The sequence below is a fragment of the Emydura macquarii genome, unplaced genomic scaffold (genome assembly GCF_026122565.2).
Source record: "Emydura macquarii macquarii isolate MOO-44397 ecotype Brisbane River unplaced genomic scaffold, CSIRO-AGI_Emac_v2 contig_3220, whole genome shotgun sequence".
NCBI classification, from domain to species: domain Eukaryota; kingdom Metazoa; phylum Chordata; order Testudines; family Chelidae; genus Emydura; species Emydura macquarii.
In genome coordinates, this window is record NW_027133357.1 from 6759169 (window position 1) to 6777218 (window position 18050).

At 49.6% G+C, this 18050-nt stretch overlaps 1 protein-coding gene and 1 long non-coding RNA gene across 4 annotated transcripts in view; both read left to right on the top strand.

The window, feature by feature from the left end:
* The window catches only part of GRM4 (glutamate metabotropic receptor 4), a 227692-nt gene extending 226135 nt beyond the window's left edge, over window positions 1-1557 (top strand). The window contains exon 11 of the mRNA XM_067531540.1: window positions 655-1557. Within this exon, the coding sequence (XP_067387641.1) occupies window positions 655-704 (50 nt within the window). The 3' untranslated portion in view covers window positions 705-1557. The remainder of the gene's footprint in view (window positions 1-654) is intronic.
* Window positions 1558-11031: 9474 nt separating this feature from the next.
* The window catches only part of LOC137142426 (uncharacterized), a 102067-nt gene continuing 95048 nt past the window's right edge, over window positions 11032-18050 (top strand). For all 3 annotated transcript variants that reach the window (XR_010916922.1, XR_010916923.1, XR_010916924.1), the window contains exon 1: window positions 11032-11119. This is a non-coding gene — a long non-coding RNA (uncharacterized lncRNA). The remainder of the gene's footprint in view (window positions 11120-18050) is intronic.

Genomic DNA, 18050 nt, shown 5'->3' on the forward strand with positions numbered 1-18050 from the left:
TGGCTTGAGATCCCTGGGGAGTTGGGACATCTCCTTCTTTATCACTGGCTAGGGTATATTACAGGCTTCCCCCTCGTCCAGTATAACAAGAAACCTCCCACTAGTATTCCCTTAACTCCCTCTACAAACGCAGGCACGTGTTCTGGATGCTTGACCTATTCTCTTCCCCATCTTCGGCACGCCGAGATGCCACCCTCTACATCCTGCATGGGGCAGGTGGAGGGAGAAGGGTCCTCATTCTGCATCTTGGGCCTTGTCGAACTGGAGCTGAATAGCCTGCTTTACAGAGGTGCTGAGCGTCTGAGACTCTCTTTAGGCTCAGCGGGAGTTGAGCACTTCTGCAATCCAGGCTGTGGCTCAGTGCCTCGTATGGAGCTGCAGAATTGATCCAGGATGCCACAGCTTGTATCTCTGTCTTGCAGTCTTCAGAGACTCATAGGTACTGGAACTAGGGGTGCTTGAAGTATAACAACAATCCAAATACATGGTTTCCACCTTCAACACCCCCACTGTAAAAATGGTTCCAGCATCACTGCAGAGATTAAGCCTTATGGCACGTTCCCACCCAAGCTCTAGTGGCGTGAAGGTCAGTTCAAGGTCACAGTACGGGAAGGCTTCATTAATGATACATGTGAGGTTTCTCTCTCTTTCCAGCTCTGGCTACCAAACAGACTTATGTCAGCTATAGCAACCATGCAATTTAACTCCAGCTGATCATAACCACCCCGGGCGGAGGAGCTGGGGAGGAGGAGAAGAAGCTGGACAGTTGAGTCGAATTGCTCATCGCAGGAAATCAGGGGGTGGGGAAGTTGGATCCGACTGGAAGATGGCATCGCAGGTGCCTAATTCTACTGGCTGGGCTGGTGGAGGCTGGTGCTCGGAAAGACGGCCATTGACGTCGGCAAAAAAAACCAACCAAGCAGCCAACTAACCAACCCACCATTGTCAAAACACACGCCTCTCGGAGGAGGAAGAGGAACAACCGAGCAGGGTGCACGTACAGTGGGGCAGAGATGACAGACTTCAGTGAATCTTTGGCGGATTTTTTCTGTATCTTGGAAAAATAAAATAAATTGCAGATACCGTTTCCCTTTTCCACAATTTGTGAGATCGTTTGTGGTTGTGAAGAATCTTTCGCTTTCTCTCTCACTTTAATTTTTTCATTTTCCATTTTTCTTTTGTTCTCGTCTTCCTCTGCCTCTCTTCACTTTCTCTCTCTTTTCCTCCTACTCAATTCTGTGTTGCAAAAAAAAAAAAGAATAAATAAATAAAAAAATAAAAAACAAAAAACACAACAAAAAATAAAATAAAATACCTAGACTGTGTTCCAAGTGCTGATTTCTATAGGTGGTAAAATTAATGTATGTGATGATCATATGGACTGAAATATGTCTGCTTTATGTACTGACAAATCAAAAAACAACTAAAAAAAAAAAACAAAAAAACCCCCACAAAGTTCAGTGCCTGGATGTTTATGAATTATTCGATGAAACGTGTAGAGCATGATCATTTTTATACAAGGATCTTTCTAATAAAAGACCATGGTTTTGCACTCGGCATTTGTCTTTTATTGGTGAATGTTGGTGGCTGGCACAAGAGAGTCTTTTTGGCTTATCAAAAAGAAGGCGAAGAGGTGACTTGATCGCAGTGCATAAGTACCTGTGTGGGGAAAAGGCTTCTGATATCAAAGGGCTCTTTAATCTACCAGACAAAAGCTGAACAAGATCCAGGGGCTGGAAGCTGAAATGAGATAAATTAAGGCTAAAAATAAGGTGCAGTTTTTAAGTGAGGGTTATTAGGTTTTTTATTTTTCAGGGTTTGTTAATTTCATTTGGGGAGGGTGGGCAATTTTGAGATTTATGTAGATGTCCAAAAATCTGGAGCGGTTAAGGACTTTTTCCTTATATACATTGCTCATTACAGCAGCATATACTTCTGTATATGTTCCCTTGTGTACTTTAACATGGTACAGTTTCAAACAGCACTATGTTAAAATGCCCTAATGTGCAACATGTTCATGAGCTCTAGAAATCACATCTCTGTCGTCCGCATTACTGCACTGTCTAGACAAGCCCTTAGATGCAAATAATCACTTCTGGTGTTTTTCCGGTGTTTATTGGATAAACACAGATTTGTTGGTTTGTTTTTGTGCTGGGGTATTTTATTGGTGTTTATCCATTCAAACTGAAAATCAGACGCATTCGCTGGAATGGGAACAATGTGCCTAGTGCTGGGGGTGGATTCTCCCTCCCGCAAAGGCGTTCAATTTGAGAGCATAGGTGGGATTTTCAAATGCATCAAAGTGAGTTATTAGCGTAAGTTTCAATGGGACTGATGTTTGAGGGTCCATCTACACCAGTGGTTCTTAACCTTTCCAAACTACTGTACCCCTGAAGCCTGAGTCCCACCCCCACGGGGCTGAGGCATGTAACTTAGTTTCATGGCGCCCCTGTGGCTCCAGGCAATTGCCTTTCTTGCCACCCCCAATACCAGCTCTGCACTTGCGACCCCTCTAAAACCCCAGGTTAAGAAACACTGATCTACACTCTCAACTGGGTGTGGTCCCCAGCTCAAAGAGACAGACCTGCACTAGCTCTAAGCAAGTTAGTGTGCTAAAAACAGAGCGTTGCCATGGTGGAGGCTGGCTGCCCCGAATACACGCCCATCCATGCCGCTAGGCAGGTACCGGAGCGCCTCGTCTCTCCTGCCGTTTGTGCTGCCACATGGATCAGAGCGAGCGTGGATATGTCGCCTCGAGCTGGAATTTATACCTCCGGCCCGAAGCGGAGATGCCCTGAGACACGGGCTCTCTTTCTGAAAGGCGTGCGGTAGTTCCAGCCATTATTGGGCTCGCTCTAGGAATCTTGGGAGGGGTAGGGGGGTCTCTGGCCTGTGTCTTGCGGGAAGTCAGGCTAGATGTCACAAGGGTCCTTTAGGCCTGGAAATCGATGAGGTTTGGGCCTTGACTGCACTGGTGGATTGAACCACTTGCAGTTGAAGTGGCTTCATTGAAGCTGTTTAAGTACAAAGGGCCTGATCCCCCTCTCATCTGATAGCCCCCCCCCAGCTTGTTGGCACCTCAGTAGAGGCCAAGGATAGGCTGGGCCATGGAGACAGAGCTTCTCACCGGGCCGGTTCTTGGGGTGGGCAAGAAACGTGGTCACCCTGGGCGCCAACTTCGAGCCACTGCCACACCCCAGGGCTTTTTTATTTTTTGCTCTGCTCTGATTGGCCGTTTGAGAGTTTTCTGGCTTGGCCACTGTGACAAAGCAGCTAGAGCCGCTCCTGCCCTGTCATCCCACGCGGGGCTGAGGCATGTGGGCAAAGCCGAGCGGGAGCAGCTTGCCCTGACACTGCCTGCTCTGTAGCCAGACACGGCCTCCCGCCTGAAAGGCTGTCACTGCAGCACTAGGACTAAAAAAACCACTCCTAATGGGCCTTTTTGCTGGAGCCCCGCGGGCAGGAGGTGCACAGGGAAATGGTGCCAGGAGCGATGAAGGAAGAGCTTGATGTTGCTGACAAGGCTCAGTGATCGCTGGGTAGCAATGAAAGGAGAGCTTCCAAACACCAGCTTTAGGAAAATCACTGTGTGAACTTGTAACGCTGCCTGCAGTGACTCAATGGCAGGAGGAACACCCTCAGGGCAGGCCGTTAAGACGCTGGGCACAATCGCCAAATTGGCTGAGAGTTCTATACTTAGATTTCACCAACCAATTAGCCAGTGTAAACTCCTCAAGCACTATCACAGTCTTACCATGGAGTCACAAACAGTTTCTTGGGTACTCCAGTCTAGCTTGCCACCCAGGTGAGCGTGCCTTTGGGGTAGATAGTTCTTACACCAAGAATCACTGCAATATTGTTAGTGTCAGTCCCAAAGAGCCAGTCACTTACCCTAGGTCAATCGCACGTTAGAGCTCACATCACCAACAGCACCTGTGCCAATGCTATAATAAACTAGCTAAAGATTGATTAAGAAGGAAAAGGATATGAGAGTTATTTATAAGGTTACCGCAGATAAGCATATACACACAAATGAGTTACAATCTTAAGCTTCAAAAGGTAATAGAAGCTTCTATAATAAGCAAGCGCTATCTGTCCTTCAGGACTAACCCAGGCTGAGCACTGGGGATCTCTTGTTTATGCCTAGTAAATTTGCCACCCGAGTCTAAGCAGCAAAGAGAGCCAATTCCTTCTTGTTAGGGGTTTTTATTCCTCCGCCTCCTATGTGCTCTGAGCTGCAAACTCAGCTAATGAGCAGAATTCACTTGCATACCTTCTCTTCCTTGGGTAGGGGAACACACCTCTTTAATGCCCCACAATAATCTGTCTGGTGTCAGTGGACCTTTCTCGCTAGGCAGGACCTAACACTTTCTGTTGGAGATCAGCACATCACACTGATGAATGTCTCGCTCCTGTCTGGTGATTTGCACAGTCACAGAGGCTCACAATACAACTGCTCAAATATTACCTTATAATGTGGGCTGCAGATGCTGTAAATGTGATTATTGCATGCAGCAGCTCACAGGCACTCAATAAAGGCTAATGACTAAATACAGTCATAATTCTAACACCTATTTTAACAATACGCTCAGGGGAGCCAGACGAACTGCAGCTAGGTTTTTGTCAGTGTTCAGTTAAGACAGCGGGATGTCGGTATGAGCTAGCACCTGGTCTGTTAGGGTCACAGAGCTCGTGAAACCTGAAAGGCTGGTAGCACTGTCTGGGCAGCATCAGTGGTGCTGAGGCATTTTGCCTGAGTCCTGAAGCACCTCCTACTTGTCCAGCCTTGCATCCCTGCACAGCGGCATCTCGCCTAGCCTGCTCTGCTAGCCAGCAGCTCTGCTGTTTTGTCCAGGATCTGTCCTCTCAGGCTGCTGTTATCCTGATGACTTCAAAGGACTAAGTTGAGACCAAGCAAATTCTTTATGCTTGTGGGTCCAGGACTCGACCTGTGTAGGGTCTGTGGTAAGCAACGGACTGCAGCAGGCAGTCTTTGAGTGCCCCTCGAATATCCCACGAGATTCCTGATCGCTGGGTATTCACGAAGAAACACACAGGTGGGGGGTCTGACATGACAGGTGTTTGGGGGGTGGGGGGTGGGGGCAGGGTGGAGAGCGTGGCTAGCCTTGGTATGCCTACCCCAGTCCATGAGTAGTTATTATTTAGCTGTGTTGTGAACCCAGGACCCCCAGTCATGGCCCAGGACCCCACTGTGCCTGGTGCAGTACAAACACAGAACCAAAAGATGGTCCCCTCCCTGTTCCAAACAGCATGGCAGCTAAATAACCCGCTACAATACACGTGCTTCACGGCTGTTACATACTTTTACAGACCTGGTCAGCGTTTATTGACTCTGTGACGAAACTATTGACAAATGTGACACTACAAAGTGAGACCCAATTGCTAAGAGGGACTTGTCGAAATGAACAGGCCTCAGGCAGCAAATTGTGTGTGACACCTGTTCAGTGGTTACCAAGCCCTTCAGGGTCTGTCCACACTGCAAAGAGACACCCGCAGCCCTGAGTCAGCGCTTGGGGCGAGTGACTCAGGCTTGTGGGGCTAAAACTAGCAGTGTGGACATTTGTGCTCAGGCTTGAGCCCCAAGTCTGGTGTCCTCTTCCCTTGCTGGGTTTCAGAGACAATGCTGTCATGGGGTTTTCTTCACAGCATCAATGCACCTGTGGAGTGTAGCATGGTCTTCTGGTTAGAGCCTGAGCCTCTGAACTGAAGCACTAGAGGTTCTAATCTCTGTCACGTCACTGAGTAGCTGGGTGACTTCAGCAAATTGCTTCATTTTTTCTGGGCCTCTGTTTCCCCTCCCTTCGTTTGTCTGTTTAGCCTATAAACTCTTTAGGGGCAGGGAATGTTTCTCGCTATGTGTATGTACAGGGTCTTGCACAGGGCTACGACTGATGATAATTTGGAAAGATCCGGCTGGTTCACACACACCATTCAAGAATGGAGCAAAGAGCTCCTTTTGGTGGCTAGTTGTAGTCACAGTCCATCAGCTCTAAAATGAATTAGTTTGGATGTGAAATTAGACCCACCCTCATCCCTCAGGCGGCCCAAGGCGGCCTCTCAAGGGAACAGCTGTTTCAGCCGCTGGAGGGGCAGAGGACCGCATGAAGAAGCGTAGGTCCACGTGGCCCTTAGAGCAGCTCAGGAAGCTCTGCTGTTGATTTATCTCGATCTCTGCTCCCTTGGGGGGGCTCAGCGCCATGATGCGTGCCTGTGACTTCAGTAGGCGATTAATTAAAGGCTAAGCAATGCAAAGAGCTCAGGGGTGATGCTGCGTCTCGAGGTTCTCATTCCTCTTCAGGCACTCTAGCCGAAAGCGTGGATCATCAGAGGTGAAAGGGGCAGTGAGGCGGAGATATAGATGAGTGGAGAGAGAAAACCGGGAAGGGAGAGAGGGCTTTGCTTATGTGACCAGCGCAGTTATGGCTAGAGCCTATCAAGCGGAGATCACTCTATGCAAGCACAGATTGCCCTATACTGGGACGGCAGCTTCTCTTCTGCCTCTTCTTTATGATCTGGGCCTGTTTCCCCTTCGTTCCCCACAATTCATAGTGCCCTCAGCCCCAGGCTGGCCAGGGGACTTACGGTTCGTCTGCATTGCAATCAGGAAGTGAGATTGGATCAAGTGTAGAAATTCCCAAGCTAGCTTTGCTCCAATTAGATTAAAGCTAGCACGAATAACTACAGCCATGTAGTTGTGCAGCCTAGCCACATGAGGACATACACAGGGACCTGGCAGGGTTGTATAGCGCCCCCCCGCGGCTATACTGCGATTGTTGTTGGAGCTAGTGAGTTCAAAGCTAACACGGGTATGTCTATATGCGCAGCAGTCACCCCTGACATTCCCTAAATAGCAAAGGTTAGTGACAGCTAGTGCTGTAAGCCATGCATGGGGTAGTAGGGCCTTGACTTTAACAGCTGAGCTTCCCAGCCAGAGAGACTCAGTGAGGTGCTGGTTGTGTATAGCCAGGTGGAACCAGACACAGCAAAAAGCCAAGCTGTTGCAAACACTGACTGATTGACCACCACAGTGCATGCCACTATGGTGCAGTTGGGTCACACAGCTCTGCTCCATGCTCCAGGCTGCTTCACGGGGCATCCTTTTCTCAGCTACTGTAGTTCATGGCTTGCTGTTTGTGCTCCACAGCGTGGCTACCTGGCTCAGCCTGGGTGTGCCTTGGGCATACGTTTTCAAAAGCATTGGGGGGGTCAGCCTTGCTTTCGGCAGGTGTACTTGGTGCATTTGCACCCCTAGCAATGTGCACCCGCGCTGGGGCAGACTACAGATCTGCAGCCACAATACAACTAATAATTCAACTGATGGCATTAAAAGGCGAGGGCGATTGAACTGTTCCCTTTTACTACACATGCTACCCCCAAGGCCCCACGTGAGGTCAGGGCCCTTTCATGCTAGATACAGACAAATTGAGGAACACCCTGCCCCAAAGAGTGCACAGGCATGACAGGCAAAGGCTGAGTGCCTGGAAGGATCATTATCCCTTTACATATGGGGGACTGAGGCCCAGAGAGATGCAGTGATGTGCCCAAGGTCAAATAGGGAGTCGGTGGCAGAGGCAGGATCGCCTACATCTCAATTCATTGCCTTAACCACAAAAATCATGTCTCTGTAAAGCAGGCTCTGCCACTGGCTTGCTGCATGGCCTTGGTCACCTCACTCTCTTGCTTTATCCAGCTGCAGCTCCTTTGTCCATGGTTTATCAGCACTCTCATTGGCGTGTGAAGGCTTGACATCACTTTTGCTACATGCTAGCATTGCCACCGCTGCACACGCGCTCGAAAGGCCTATCCTTGCGCACGTGAACATTTTGAAAGGGTCCTTTAGTCCTGTTTACAGTCAGCACCTTTTGTTACCATTTCAAAGAGGTAGGTTCATTAGTGTTTTTATTCTGTTCTCGCCCTATGGAGGCCTGGCTGCCTCCTGGATGACTGCAGCTTGTGCACAAAAGGGCAAGATAACAGTTTTTGATTGCAAGGAATCTGTAGGCAGAGCAGTGCAGTGCATCCTGCCTGGGCCCTGCGCTGGGCTTTAATCACAAGCACTAAGAGCTACAGCCTCCCACGCAGCGACTCCTGCTGGGAGCAGCTGAGAATATGGTAACTGCTGCCACGTTTCTGCAGCAAACACTTCAGACTCCTTTCCTTTGTCTGGGGCTCCCAACCTATTAGGGCGACTGTACCAGTCACCTGAGCTCTGCCACCACTTGGAACACTCCACCCAGAGGGTCATAATGGTAAGCACCACTGGTGGTGAAACTGGAGGACGCGGTACACAGCCACCCCGGGGCATAGAGACGCCTCACTAAGGTAAGGAGGGAGAAAGAAGGGGAGTGTGAGTGTGCTGGTGTCTGGGAACAACGGTACCGCAGGAATTCCAGCCTGGCATGCTACATTAGAGTGAAGCGTTAGCATTCCAGATCTGGGCACGTTTAGAGCTGGTGTACGTGGCTGCAGTTCCAGATCTGGTGTGTGTCTGTATTTCGGCGAGGGGAGGGCTCAGACCATTTTTGCTCACGTGGCAGCTGCCATTCAAGCTGCTAATCTACTGTCTGTGTGATCCAGCCAGCAGCCCTTTAGTATGCCACCCCAGGCCACCGGGCCCCGTATGTGTGACTTTTCCCAGGCCTGCAGCAGCAAAGCTGACTTTTCTCCTAGTGCTCCCGCATCACCTAGTCCCACCACTCACGGCTGCACAGCACCGAGACTTAGCCTGTATCTTCACCAGCAGGCTGCTCATTAGGCTCAGTCGCAGAGGCCCGTGGCGCTTGGCACCTCTGACCTCTCTCCAGTGCGCTGCTGATTATACACTGTAAAACACACCCCAAAAATCCCTCCCCTGCAGTGCTCTCAAAGGACACGCGGCATGTGGCAGCCATAGAACGGGAGGCTACAGCATGCAAGAGTGAGTGCATAGAGTGATTGTCAGAGTAAACGATGGAGCTGCAGTAGAGAGATGGAAACCAGAGATGGGACCAAAGCCCACGGCTTTCGTAAAGGGAAATCATACCTCACCAATCTACTAGAATTCTTTGAGGGGGCCAACAAGCATGTGGACAAGGGCGATCCAGTGGATATAGTGTACTTAGATTTTCAGAAAGCCTTTGACAAGGTCCCTTATCAAATGCTCTTAAGCAAAATAAGCCGTCATGGGATAAGAGGGAAGGTCCTCTCCTGGATCAGTAACTGTTTAAAAGATAGGAAACAAAAGGTAGGAATAAATGGCCAGTTTTCAGAATGGAGTGAGGTAAATAGTAGGGTCACCCAGGGGTCTGTACTGGGACCAGTACTGTTAAACATATTCATAAATGATCTGGAAAAAGGGTTAAAAAGTGAGGTAGCAAAATTTGCAGATGATACAAAACTGCTCAAGATATTTAAGTCTAAAGCAGACTGTGAAGAGTTACAAAGGGATCTCACAAAACTAGGTAACTGGGCAACACAATGGCAGCTGAAATTCAATGTCAATAAATGTAAAGTAATACACGTTGGAAAATATAATCCTAACTATTTATATAAAATGATGAGGTCTAAATTAGCTGTTGCCACTCAAGAAAGCAACCTTGGAGTCATTGTGGATAGTTCTTTGAAAACAGTCACTCAATGTGCAGCGGCAGTCAAAACCGTTAACAGAATGTTGGGAATCATTTGGAAAGGGATAGATAATAAGACAGAAAATATCATATCACCTCTTTATAAATCCATCGTATGCCCACATCTCGAATGGTGCGTGTAGATGTTGTCGCCCCATATCAAAAAAAATATACTGGAATTGGAAAAGGTACAGAAAAGGGCAACAAAAATTATGAGGGGCATGGAACAGCTTCCCTGTGAGGAGAGATTAATAAGACTGGGACTGTTCAGCTGGGAAAAGAGCCGACTAAGGGGAGGGATGTGATAGAGTTCTCTAAAATGATGACTGGTGTGGAGAAAGTGAATAAGGAAGAGTTATTAGTTATTAATAATTAATAGGCAGCAGGTTTAAAATGAAGTATTTCTTCACACAATGCACTGTGACATTCTTTGCCAGAGGATGTTGTAAAGGCCAAGACAGTAACAGGGTTCAAGATATTGGAGTTTCAATATGCTACGGTACTATGAAGTCACAAATAATCCAAGCATGGCCAGATCTAAGCTCTCCATGTCTTGTGTGTGTGTGTGTGTGTGTTGGGGGTGGGAGGAGCTCCTTGCATTGCGATTCAGGCCTGAATATAAATTCCGTGAACCTCAGCCAGTTCAGAGCTCTGGGTGGGTCTCCTAAGCTTCTCTCAACTACCTGGCGTTCTTGGGTTTGCAGAACTGGGTAGCAGATCCTGCCCTTTGCATGTGAAAATGTAACGTGACATGCCTGCACCAGAATCCTGGGGAGCTGGGCAAACAAGCAGGAGAGTTTGGATCTGGGCATGTACAGACGCACAGGAAGACAGTCCCTGCCCCTAGCTGGAGAGGCGTTCAGCTCCAAAGGTCCTGATTCAATTCCAACTCTGGATGGCTAAGATGGAAGCTGTTACACCCAGGGATCCTGTAACCCTGCATCATGCCATCTGCTCTTTAGGGCTGAGGGTGGCTCCTTTTGGGGCCAGTCAATGTTGCTCCCAGCACTGACTGTTCTGGGGAGGGTCAGTGCTCTAGGATCACAGTGCCAGGAGCTGAGTGTCTGCCCCATACCCCTGGGAAGCTGGGAAACAAGCCCTGAATTCATCCCTAGGGTCTGGAGCACCACAACTGCCTGGGAAGTCAGTAGCTAGGATTCTGAACCCACAGAGAGCGGGGAGGTGGTGGATCTGTGAGGTGAGAAGGGAGACTTTCATTTGGTCGCTCTTCGAATCAGACCGGCACAGTAAGCACGCTTTCTGGAGGTGCTAGTGTGTCGGGACAGTGTGTACAGGAAAGGGTTAACAGGCTGCAACCACCATCCCAATCACGGCGGAGAGGGGCTCCAGCTGTGGATGATTAGGAACAGGTCATAAAGCAGGAAGTGGGACCCATTTCAGGTTTCTTTGTGGGGGGAGGCAGGGTCCCTTCTCCTGACTGGCAAGGTACTGCTGTGTCTCTTAGACGGCTGAGCCTGGTGTGTCCCTGGAAGGTAGGAAACCGCCAGTGTGGTCTAATTCTCTGCCTCCAAGGGTTTTTCTGTTTACTCCCTGCTGTGAAGGGCTGTTTATCTATTTCCCTGATGCCAGGGGTCTGCACTGGGCTTGTACTGGAAGCCAAGGGTTGTTTGTTCTCTGGGTCCCTGGGGATTATGTGGGGTGCCTCTCTATAGCCAGGGTGGCCCAGTTCATTTGCTAGTGTGGCATGAGATGATCTTGGGCCCATGCTTGGCTCAGGGACACCTCTGCTTCCATGATAGTAGTTTATGGCTCAGATATTGCCCTGTAGGCTGAGGGTGCTGCCTGTTCTCCAGGCTGGGCATGGCTATAAATGGCAGACTGGCTAAGACATGGTCTCCTTGTGCTTTAACCACTGGCTGTTTGCCCATGACAGGGGTGACTGAAAGCTGCTTCCCTTTGAAGGCTGTTGTGTGGCCCCTATGTGCAACGAGCTTGACAGGTCTCTGCCATGTTCCTAGCAGTGAGGTGGCCACAGCATCCAGAAGCCTCCTGGCTGAGTTATTAATTGTATTCCATGCTCCTCTTGGCAGCATCAGCAGGGAGGCCAAGGGTTGAATGGACTATGGAGATGATCTCTAGAGGTGGCCCCTTGAGCTGAGGACAGAGGCATGTGGCACTGATATGGTGCCTTCCCCTGGAGTATCCCAAAGTGTCTCAGTATTAGTCCTGCAAGATAGCTGGGGAAACTGAGGCACACGTTACTGACTTGATTAAAGTCATGGAAGTGTGTGGGGACTAAAATTCCGTTCTTTGGACGCTTGTTCCCTGCTCTAATGATCAGACTGCCCCGCTGGCCCCGGTGCTGTGATAGCTGCATTGTGATCCATGCTCTGCTTGCTCATGCTAAAAACCGCTTTGTAGCTGGGATACCAGGGCCAGTGGATCAGGCTAGTTGCCCGCGTAGGTACCTGGGGGTCCAGGTGGGTTTGTACTCAGAGGCCTAGGCCCCGCAGATGGGTACATCTATGGGAGCTGGGAATCTACCTCCCCCAGCTCCTGTGTAGACAGTGCCAAAAGGCAGGAGAGGGAAGAGGGCTGGGAATGCGTGGTCCTGAGCCAGCCCCTTCTGCTCCAAAGCAGCAGGCCACTTCAACCCCACGTCCAGCCCTGTGGCCACCTGCCAGTTCTCTGCACCCTCACCTTGCATTGTAGCCCTGGTAGTTAGACTGCTGTGCTGTCTCCTCTGGGGCTGCTGTCCGGTTTGGTGCCGCGATGGCCCAGTTAGACCTGGCTCTTCCATTAATGCACCTCTGACCCTGTCTCTCTCTGTCCTCTGCCGCTTGCTCGGAGGGGCCGGTGTTCTCGTGTGTTCGGTCTCCTCTGGCCCATCCAGTGAGCTGGCTGCTGCTGGAGTGTCTCTGCCCAGTGGCTGCTGGAACATGTAACACCCCTTAGCAGCCAGACGGCTGTTGGCATGGCACAGCACAGCTGGAGTGAGCTGCAGGGCCAGGGGTTCGGAAGGGAAGAGCATTGTCTCCAGTGGATGCTGCAGGGAGGAGAAGGTGGCTGGTACTGTGTGGGGGACACTTGGTTCCATTGTACCTCCTGCCACTGGCACAGCTGCTGACCACAGCTCAGAACTGCTGTACTGGGGAGGAGGGCAGGGCAGGGCGGGACTGGGGCCATCATCAGTGCTATTGGGGGGGGGGGGTCCAGGATAGTAATAGCAGGAGGGGGCACTGGCAGAGCTGCATGGGGGAGCCCAGAACAGGAATAGCAGTGGGGCTGCAGGTCAGCCTCAAACTCAGGTGTGCATTTTGCTTATTCTCCCCTGTCTCCAGCAGCCAGTGGTACCCTGACTTGCTTGGTTGAGCTTTGCTTTACTTGGCTTGAGAGCGCAGGCAAGAGTTTTACCAGGGTGACATGTGCCTGAGAGCCAGCTCCTGCTTCTGCAGAGCATCCCCAAGGGCTCCTGGCCTTGGATGGCCGGCTCCTCCAGCTGGGAAAGGCAAAGGCCTGCAGCTGAGATGACTTTCCAGCCTTCATGAAGTGGCTGGGGCTGGCTGCAGCCAACCTGATCCCCTCCCAGGGTTTGAGCTCTAAGCCTTGACTGTGATGGCTGGTGCCCAAGAAGCAGGTGACCAGATCTCACTTTGCAAGAGCAGAAGCACAGCAGAGCTGCCCTCGTGCGTCAGGACAGGTGGCTTTTGCTCCGTGCGTTCCATGCTCTGTTTGGTGGCTCTGGCTGAGGTGGATGGAAAGTCTTTGCACTCTCTGCTTCCCCCATGAGATGGGTGAAAACTAACTGCAGCTGGATGGCTGAACTGGGCCTGTCTGGTTTCTGCCTTGCTGTGTGTTCATGCTGGCAACCCCTAACCTGTGTTCAGTTTTTGTCGGCTTTGCCTGTGGGATGTTAAAGGTTGGTCCCTGTTGCCTTAGTGGTCCCCTCTGCTCCTGACGTGCCACCACCCTGGGCTATCTGCTTTGTTGGCTGTAGTTAGGAAGTGGGTGGCTGGGAGCCGACTCCCCCTACTCTCCTTGGTTCTCCAGGAGTGGAAAACAGGAGAGCACTGTTCTGCTAGCTGTGAGCACCAGGGCCAGCTGGCTATGGGAAAGGCAATCAATCCATGCAAGAAAAAACAAATGTTCCTTTGCTAGTGAGGAGGGGACAGAGCAGGGCCTGAAGGCGAGAGGTGTTTTAAAAAAAAAAAACAGCCTGAAATCTAGATAAGATCACACTTGTCAGAAGAGCTTCTTGGGGGAAAAAATGACTCCATTTCTCCACATTCATCAGCTTCCACTCGAACGTGCAACTCCAGCTAGTTCAGGTAAACCATAGCCTGCTTCCGATCCTGTCCTGAGCTGTTAGATACCACCATGCTATTTTTACAGCTCTTTTCTATCTAAGGTAAGGATAGGCGCTTACTGAGCCCATCTGAATTACAGCAGCGGGCACATTTTCACCACCTCTCTCCGGTGTTAAAGCGATGGGATGCCATGCCCTTGCCAGAGACCCCTTGACTAGTAAATCCACAGGCATTGTTGCTTATTCAGGCCAGTTGCTTTCTGACTGTTCCTTAGTCATGCTGCCATCACTGATGGAGTGTCTTTCTTTCTAAAGCATTTCTACATCAAAACCATCTCCCCCAGCACTGTACTGTAGCCACCTCTGGAGTGTGCAGAGTCAGCTGTGTAATGGTGCACGGCAACATTGCACTGAAGCATAGGGCAGCAAAGTTGAAGCCTGTTGAAGTGAGTCGTAGGGAGCAGGAAGGAGATAGTTACCCAACTGGAACTTGACGGTAGTGCCCTTGTTTTTATTGCAAAAAGTACCATGGGATCTTCAGTGAGCATAAGTGTTAGGAGGACCTCTTAGTTCACCTCAAAGGCCTTTGTCCCTAGCATCAGGCTGGGAGGTGTACTGACCCACAAGGAAACATGCCACCTGCTGAATCATCAGCACTGCAAATTCAAGCCAATAGACTTTCCAGGTAGCCTTCCCAGTGGGAGTTCTAGCTTCAGAGGTTTGCAGTAGTATAGTTGCAGAAGTCCAAGAGATGCCAGCTGCTGCCTGAAGCCTTGCTCAATAGTTTAGTTTAGCGTCCTTGACTGAGTAAATTGCTTCCTGCAAAAGGCCCATACACTTCCTCCAGGATGCAAAGATGTGGGAGAAATGAAAATTGGGAGGGTGAAGATGGGAGAACAAGGAAAACCTAGGTGCTGTAGGAAATTGTGTCAGTAGGTGGTGCTCTTCCCTCTGTCAGTATCAAGCCACTGCCCCAGCCAGGTACTTGTGGATGCAGCCCTGCTGCAGGTACCATCTACTGGAGGCAATGTGCACATGGGGTCCTGGTTGGACATGGGAAAGATCCCATGATGCATTTCACAAGAGTAGTATGTTAACCTCAGGTTCCAGGCCAAAAGCAGGTTTGACTCAACTAACTTCTCTGTACTGTTTCAAAGGCAGATTGGATTCAAGTTCCTTCCCCATGTTAAGCCTTGACTAAACCTAGGAGCTGCACTGATTTAACATTTAACTACATCTATTAAAAAATCAGCAGCCCCCTTGAGTGTGTGAACTTGCTTTGCTTTGAGAGCCTTATACTGATTGCTTCCTTGCAGGCTAAACTGATATGAAGGCACTCTAAAGAGATGTGTACCCACAAAGGAGTTTGCACTGATACCATTAAATTGGTTTCTAAACAGATTTAATTAAATTGGTCCCTTTTTTATTGTGTTTAGGTAAGGTCTTGAATTTCTGCTTTATGTGCTGTTAAATGGATGTAGCATTTAGAACTGGGTGTAGTTTGACAGTTGCCTAGTAAATGTGTTGAAACAAAACCATCTGCAAATTCTTTATCTACCTAAATTTTCTGAACAAAATTTTGGTTCCTTTAAAAAGGGGTAAAACACCCACCCAAAACCTTAAATAAAGCAAAACAAAAAACAATATTTCAGGTTAAACAATGTGGTGGTGTATCAGAAATGACTGGGTTTTTTGTTGTTGTTGTCTTGTGTTGTGAGAAACTGGAAAACTTAAGTTTTGGTTCAAAACAAATCAATTTTTTAAATATTTTGTTTCTGCCACTAAACACCCCCCCCCCCCCCCCGCGACACCAGTTTGCTCAGCAGTAGGTGCATTTCACCCCACAAGTGGCTGTCATAGGGAATGCTGCACCTGCCACTGAGATTGACTTGTTAATTTTGTACGGCATTGCAGGGCGAAGCGCTGTTGAAATGTAAACACTTGTCTGGTTAGAAACCTGCTTGAAAGAGAAGGAGGCAGAATGAGACAGATTTAGTCAGGTTCTGTAGCTGATCTCGGTAGAGAGGTTATAGCTACTGTGGGAGAGAGGGGGAATCTCAGTAGCTGGCTAGCATCTGAGGATCTAGATTGTTCTGCTGAGTGCATTTGAGCTAATTGTGCTGATGGTGGTTAAGCACAAGGAGAGATGCAGAGTTTCTTTGAACTGAAAAAGCCCTCCAGGGAATTGCTAGTTTTTAATATTTGATATTTTTAAATTTTTTCCCACTATCTTGAGAAATCTGCAATTCCCCCCACCCCCTTACAAGCAACCACATGGCCTTGGCTTTTTTCCTGAAAGGGACGGGGAATTAAAACTAAAATAAACGCTACAATCCCTTAAAACATCTGGGTTTGTTTTTGGTTTTAACCAGGAAGCTTGGGGGGAGGGGAAGAAAGAGACTGGAAGCTTCTGGCTGGGCATAGTTCTCTTGTGACCCTGAGTCAGAGGGATGTTTGAGGGGAGCAGACTTAATGCTAGGGGTGAGTTACCACCACCACTGGACTGCTTTGCATTAGGAAGCTGCAGGTTTTTGTTGGAGCCTAAGCAGAAGGGTGGAGGAAAAAAAGAGCTTTGGCTTCTGTAATAAAGATGCTGCTCGAGGCTGTCTTATAGGAGATGATCTTATGGCTGCCAAAAGCAAGTCCGAGGGCGAAGTGGAAATTAAGGTAACTGCAAGGACTGTGTGGAGCAGCAAAACATCTGGAGAATAGGAAGGAGGGAGGAAATCTGGAGGGAGGTTGGAATCCTACAGGTGCTGGGAATTATTTTGGTTTTTTGGGGGTGGGGGGGGGAGGCAGGGGGGAATGACCATAAGAAATATGGTATTTGTGGAGTTTTTCCCCCCACCAGCTTGGGCAGAACTTGACCCTTCATGCTGAGTGTTCTGCATTTACCCGAACCCAGACTGTAAGCAAAATCAGGTTGGGGCTGAGAGTTAGAATAAAAAACCATCTCCTCCACACCTCCTTGGCACAGACCCCCCTGTGAACTGGCACTGTTAAGTTTCACATGGTGGAGGCCATGAGCTTAACCTGCCTTAACGGGGTGTGAGAGCAGGACTGTGTTCACGGGGGCGGTGCTGAGGTTGGTGTGTGAGTTCCCCATCTCCTCAAGCTGCACTCAGCCCTTTAACTCCCCTGTCAAAGGGCTTGAAGATATGCCCCTTTCTCTCTCCCTCCCTCCTCCCCCCCGCACCGCCTCTTTTCGGCTCCCCCTGCCTCTGCTAGGAAAATACAGTAAAGTAAACCAAACCTAAGGGTGGGAAGTTGAGTGTCTCACCGCTCTGTCTCCTCTATTGTCATTCCCTCCTTTTTTATCCTACTGGTTTTCTCACCCTTCTATTTTTTCCTTCTCATTCGCCCAGCCTCATCTCTCTGTCCTCGGTCTTTCTCCCTCCTCCCCACTTCCTATTCCTGCTGCTCACTCCCCTTCAATCTTACTCTCCCATTCCTGGTCCGACTGCATGTCTCACACCTTCCCTGCCCTACAGGCTCCCTCTGAGGGCCAGGGCACTGCAGCACAGCTACCCCTGGTGCTCTGAGCCCTTCTACCCCCTCCACCTTCTTTCCCACTGCTGCTGTCTTCCAGGGGCCCCAGTGCAGGCTTCCACCCTTTCATAGGTGCAATCTCTATTTCTCTTGCCTATGGGCTTTTCTGGAAGTGCCCTAAGTTCCTGCTCTCCTAGGACTCCACCCAGAGTGAAAGCAGAGAGCTGTAAACTTGGGCCGAGCGGAGATGCTGTTCTAGGGATGCTGTTGCTTGCCCAGCCATGCCTGGGATCTTCAAGGGCTAGAGATCCTGGAATGGGGGGAGGGTGTGTGCACGTGTGTGTACGCGCATACTCATCTATCAAACCCGGTGTGGAGAAGCAGCAAGGCAGGGTCTATCATTAACTCTGCTCCGTGAGAGGCAAATTACAGACTTAGCGACACAATTAGGCCAACGCTATAGGAAATGGAAAAAACGAAATAATTTCTCTGTGAATTCTTTACCCCACCCCCCTGTAATACTACAGACTTGTGCAAAATTGGATCCTGCTCCTCTGAGGGGCTGAGATGCAGGAGGCGGTGATGGAACAGTGGGTGACAGTGACAGCAGAATCATTATTCCATTAGTTGGCAAATATGGGGAGAGGGAAGGAGCTGGGCAGGGCAGG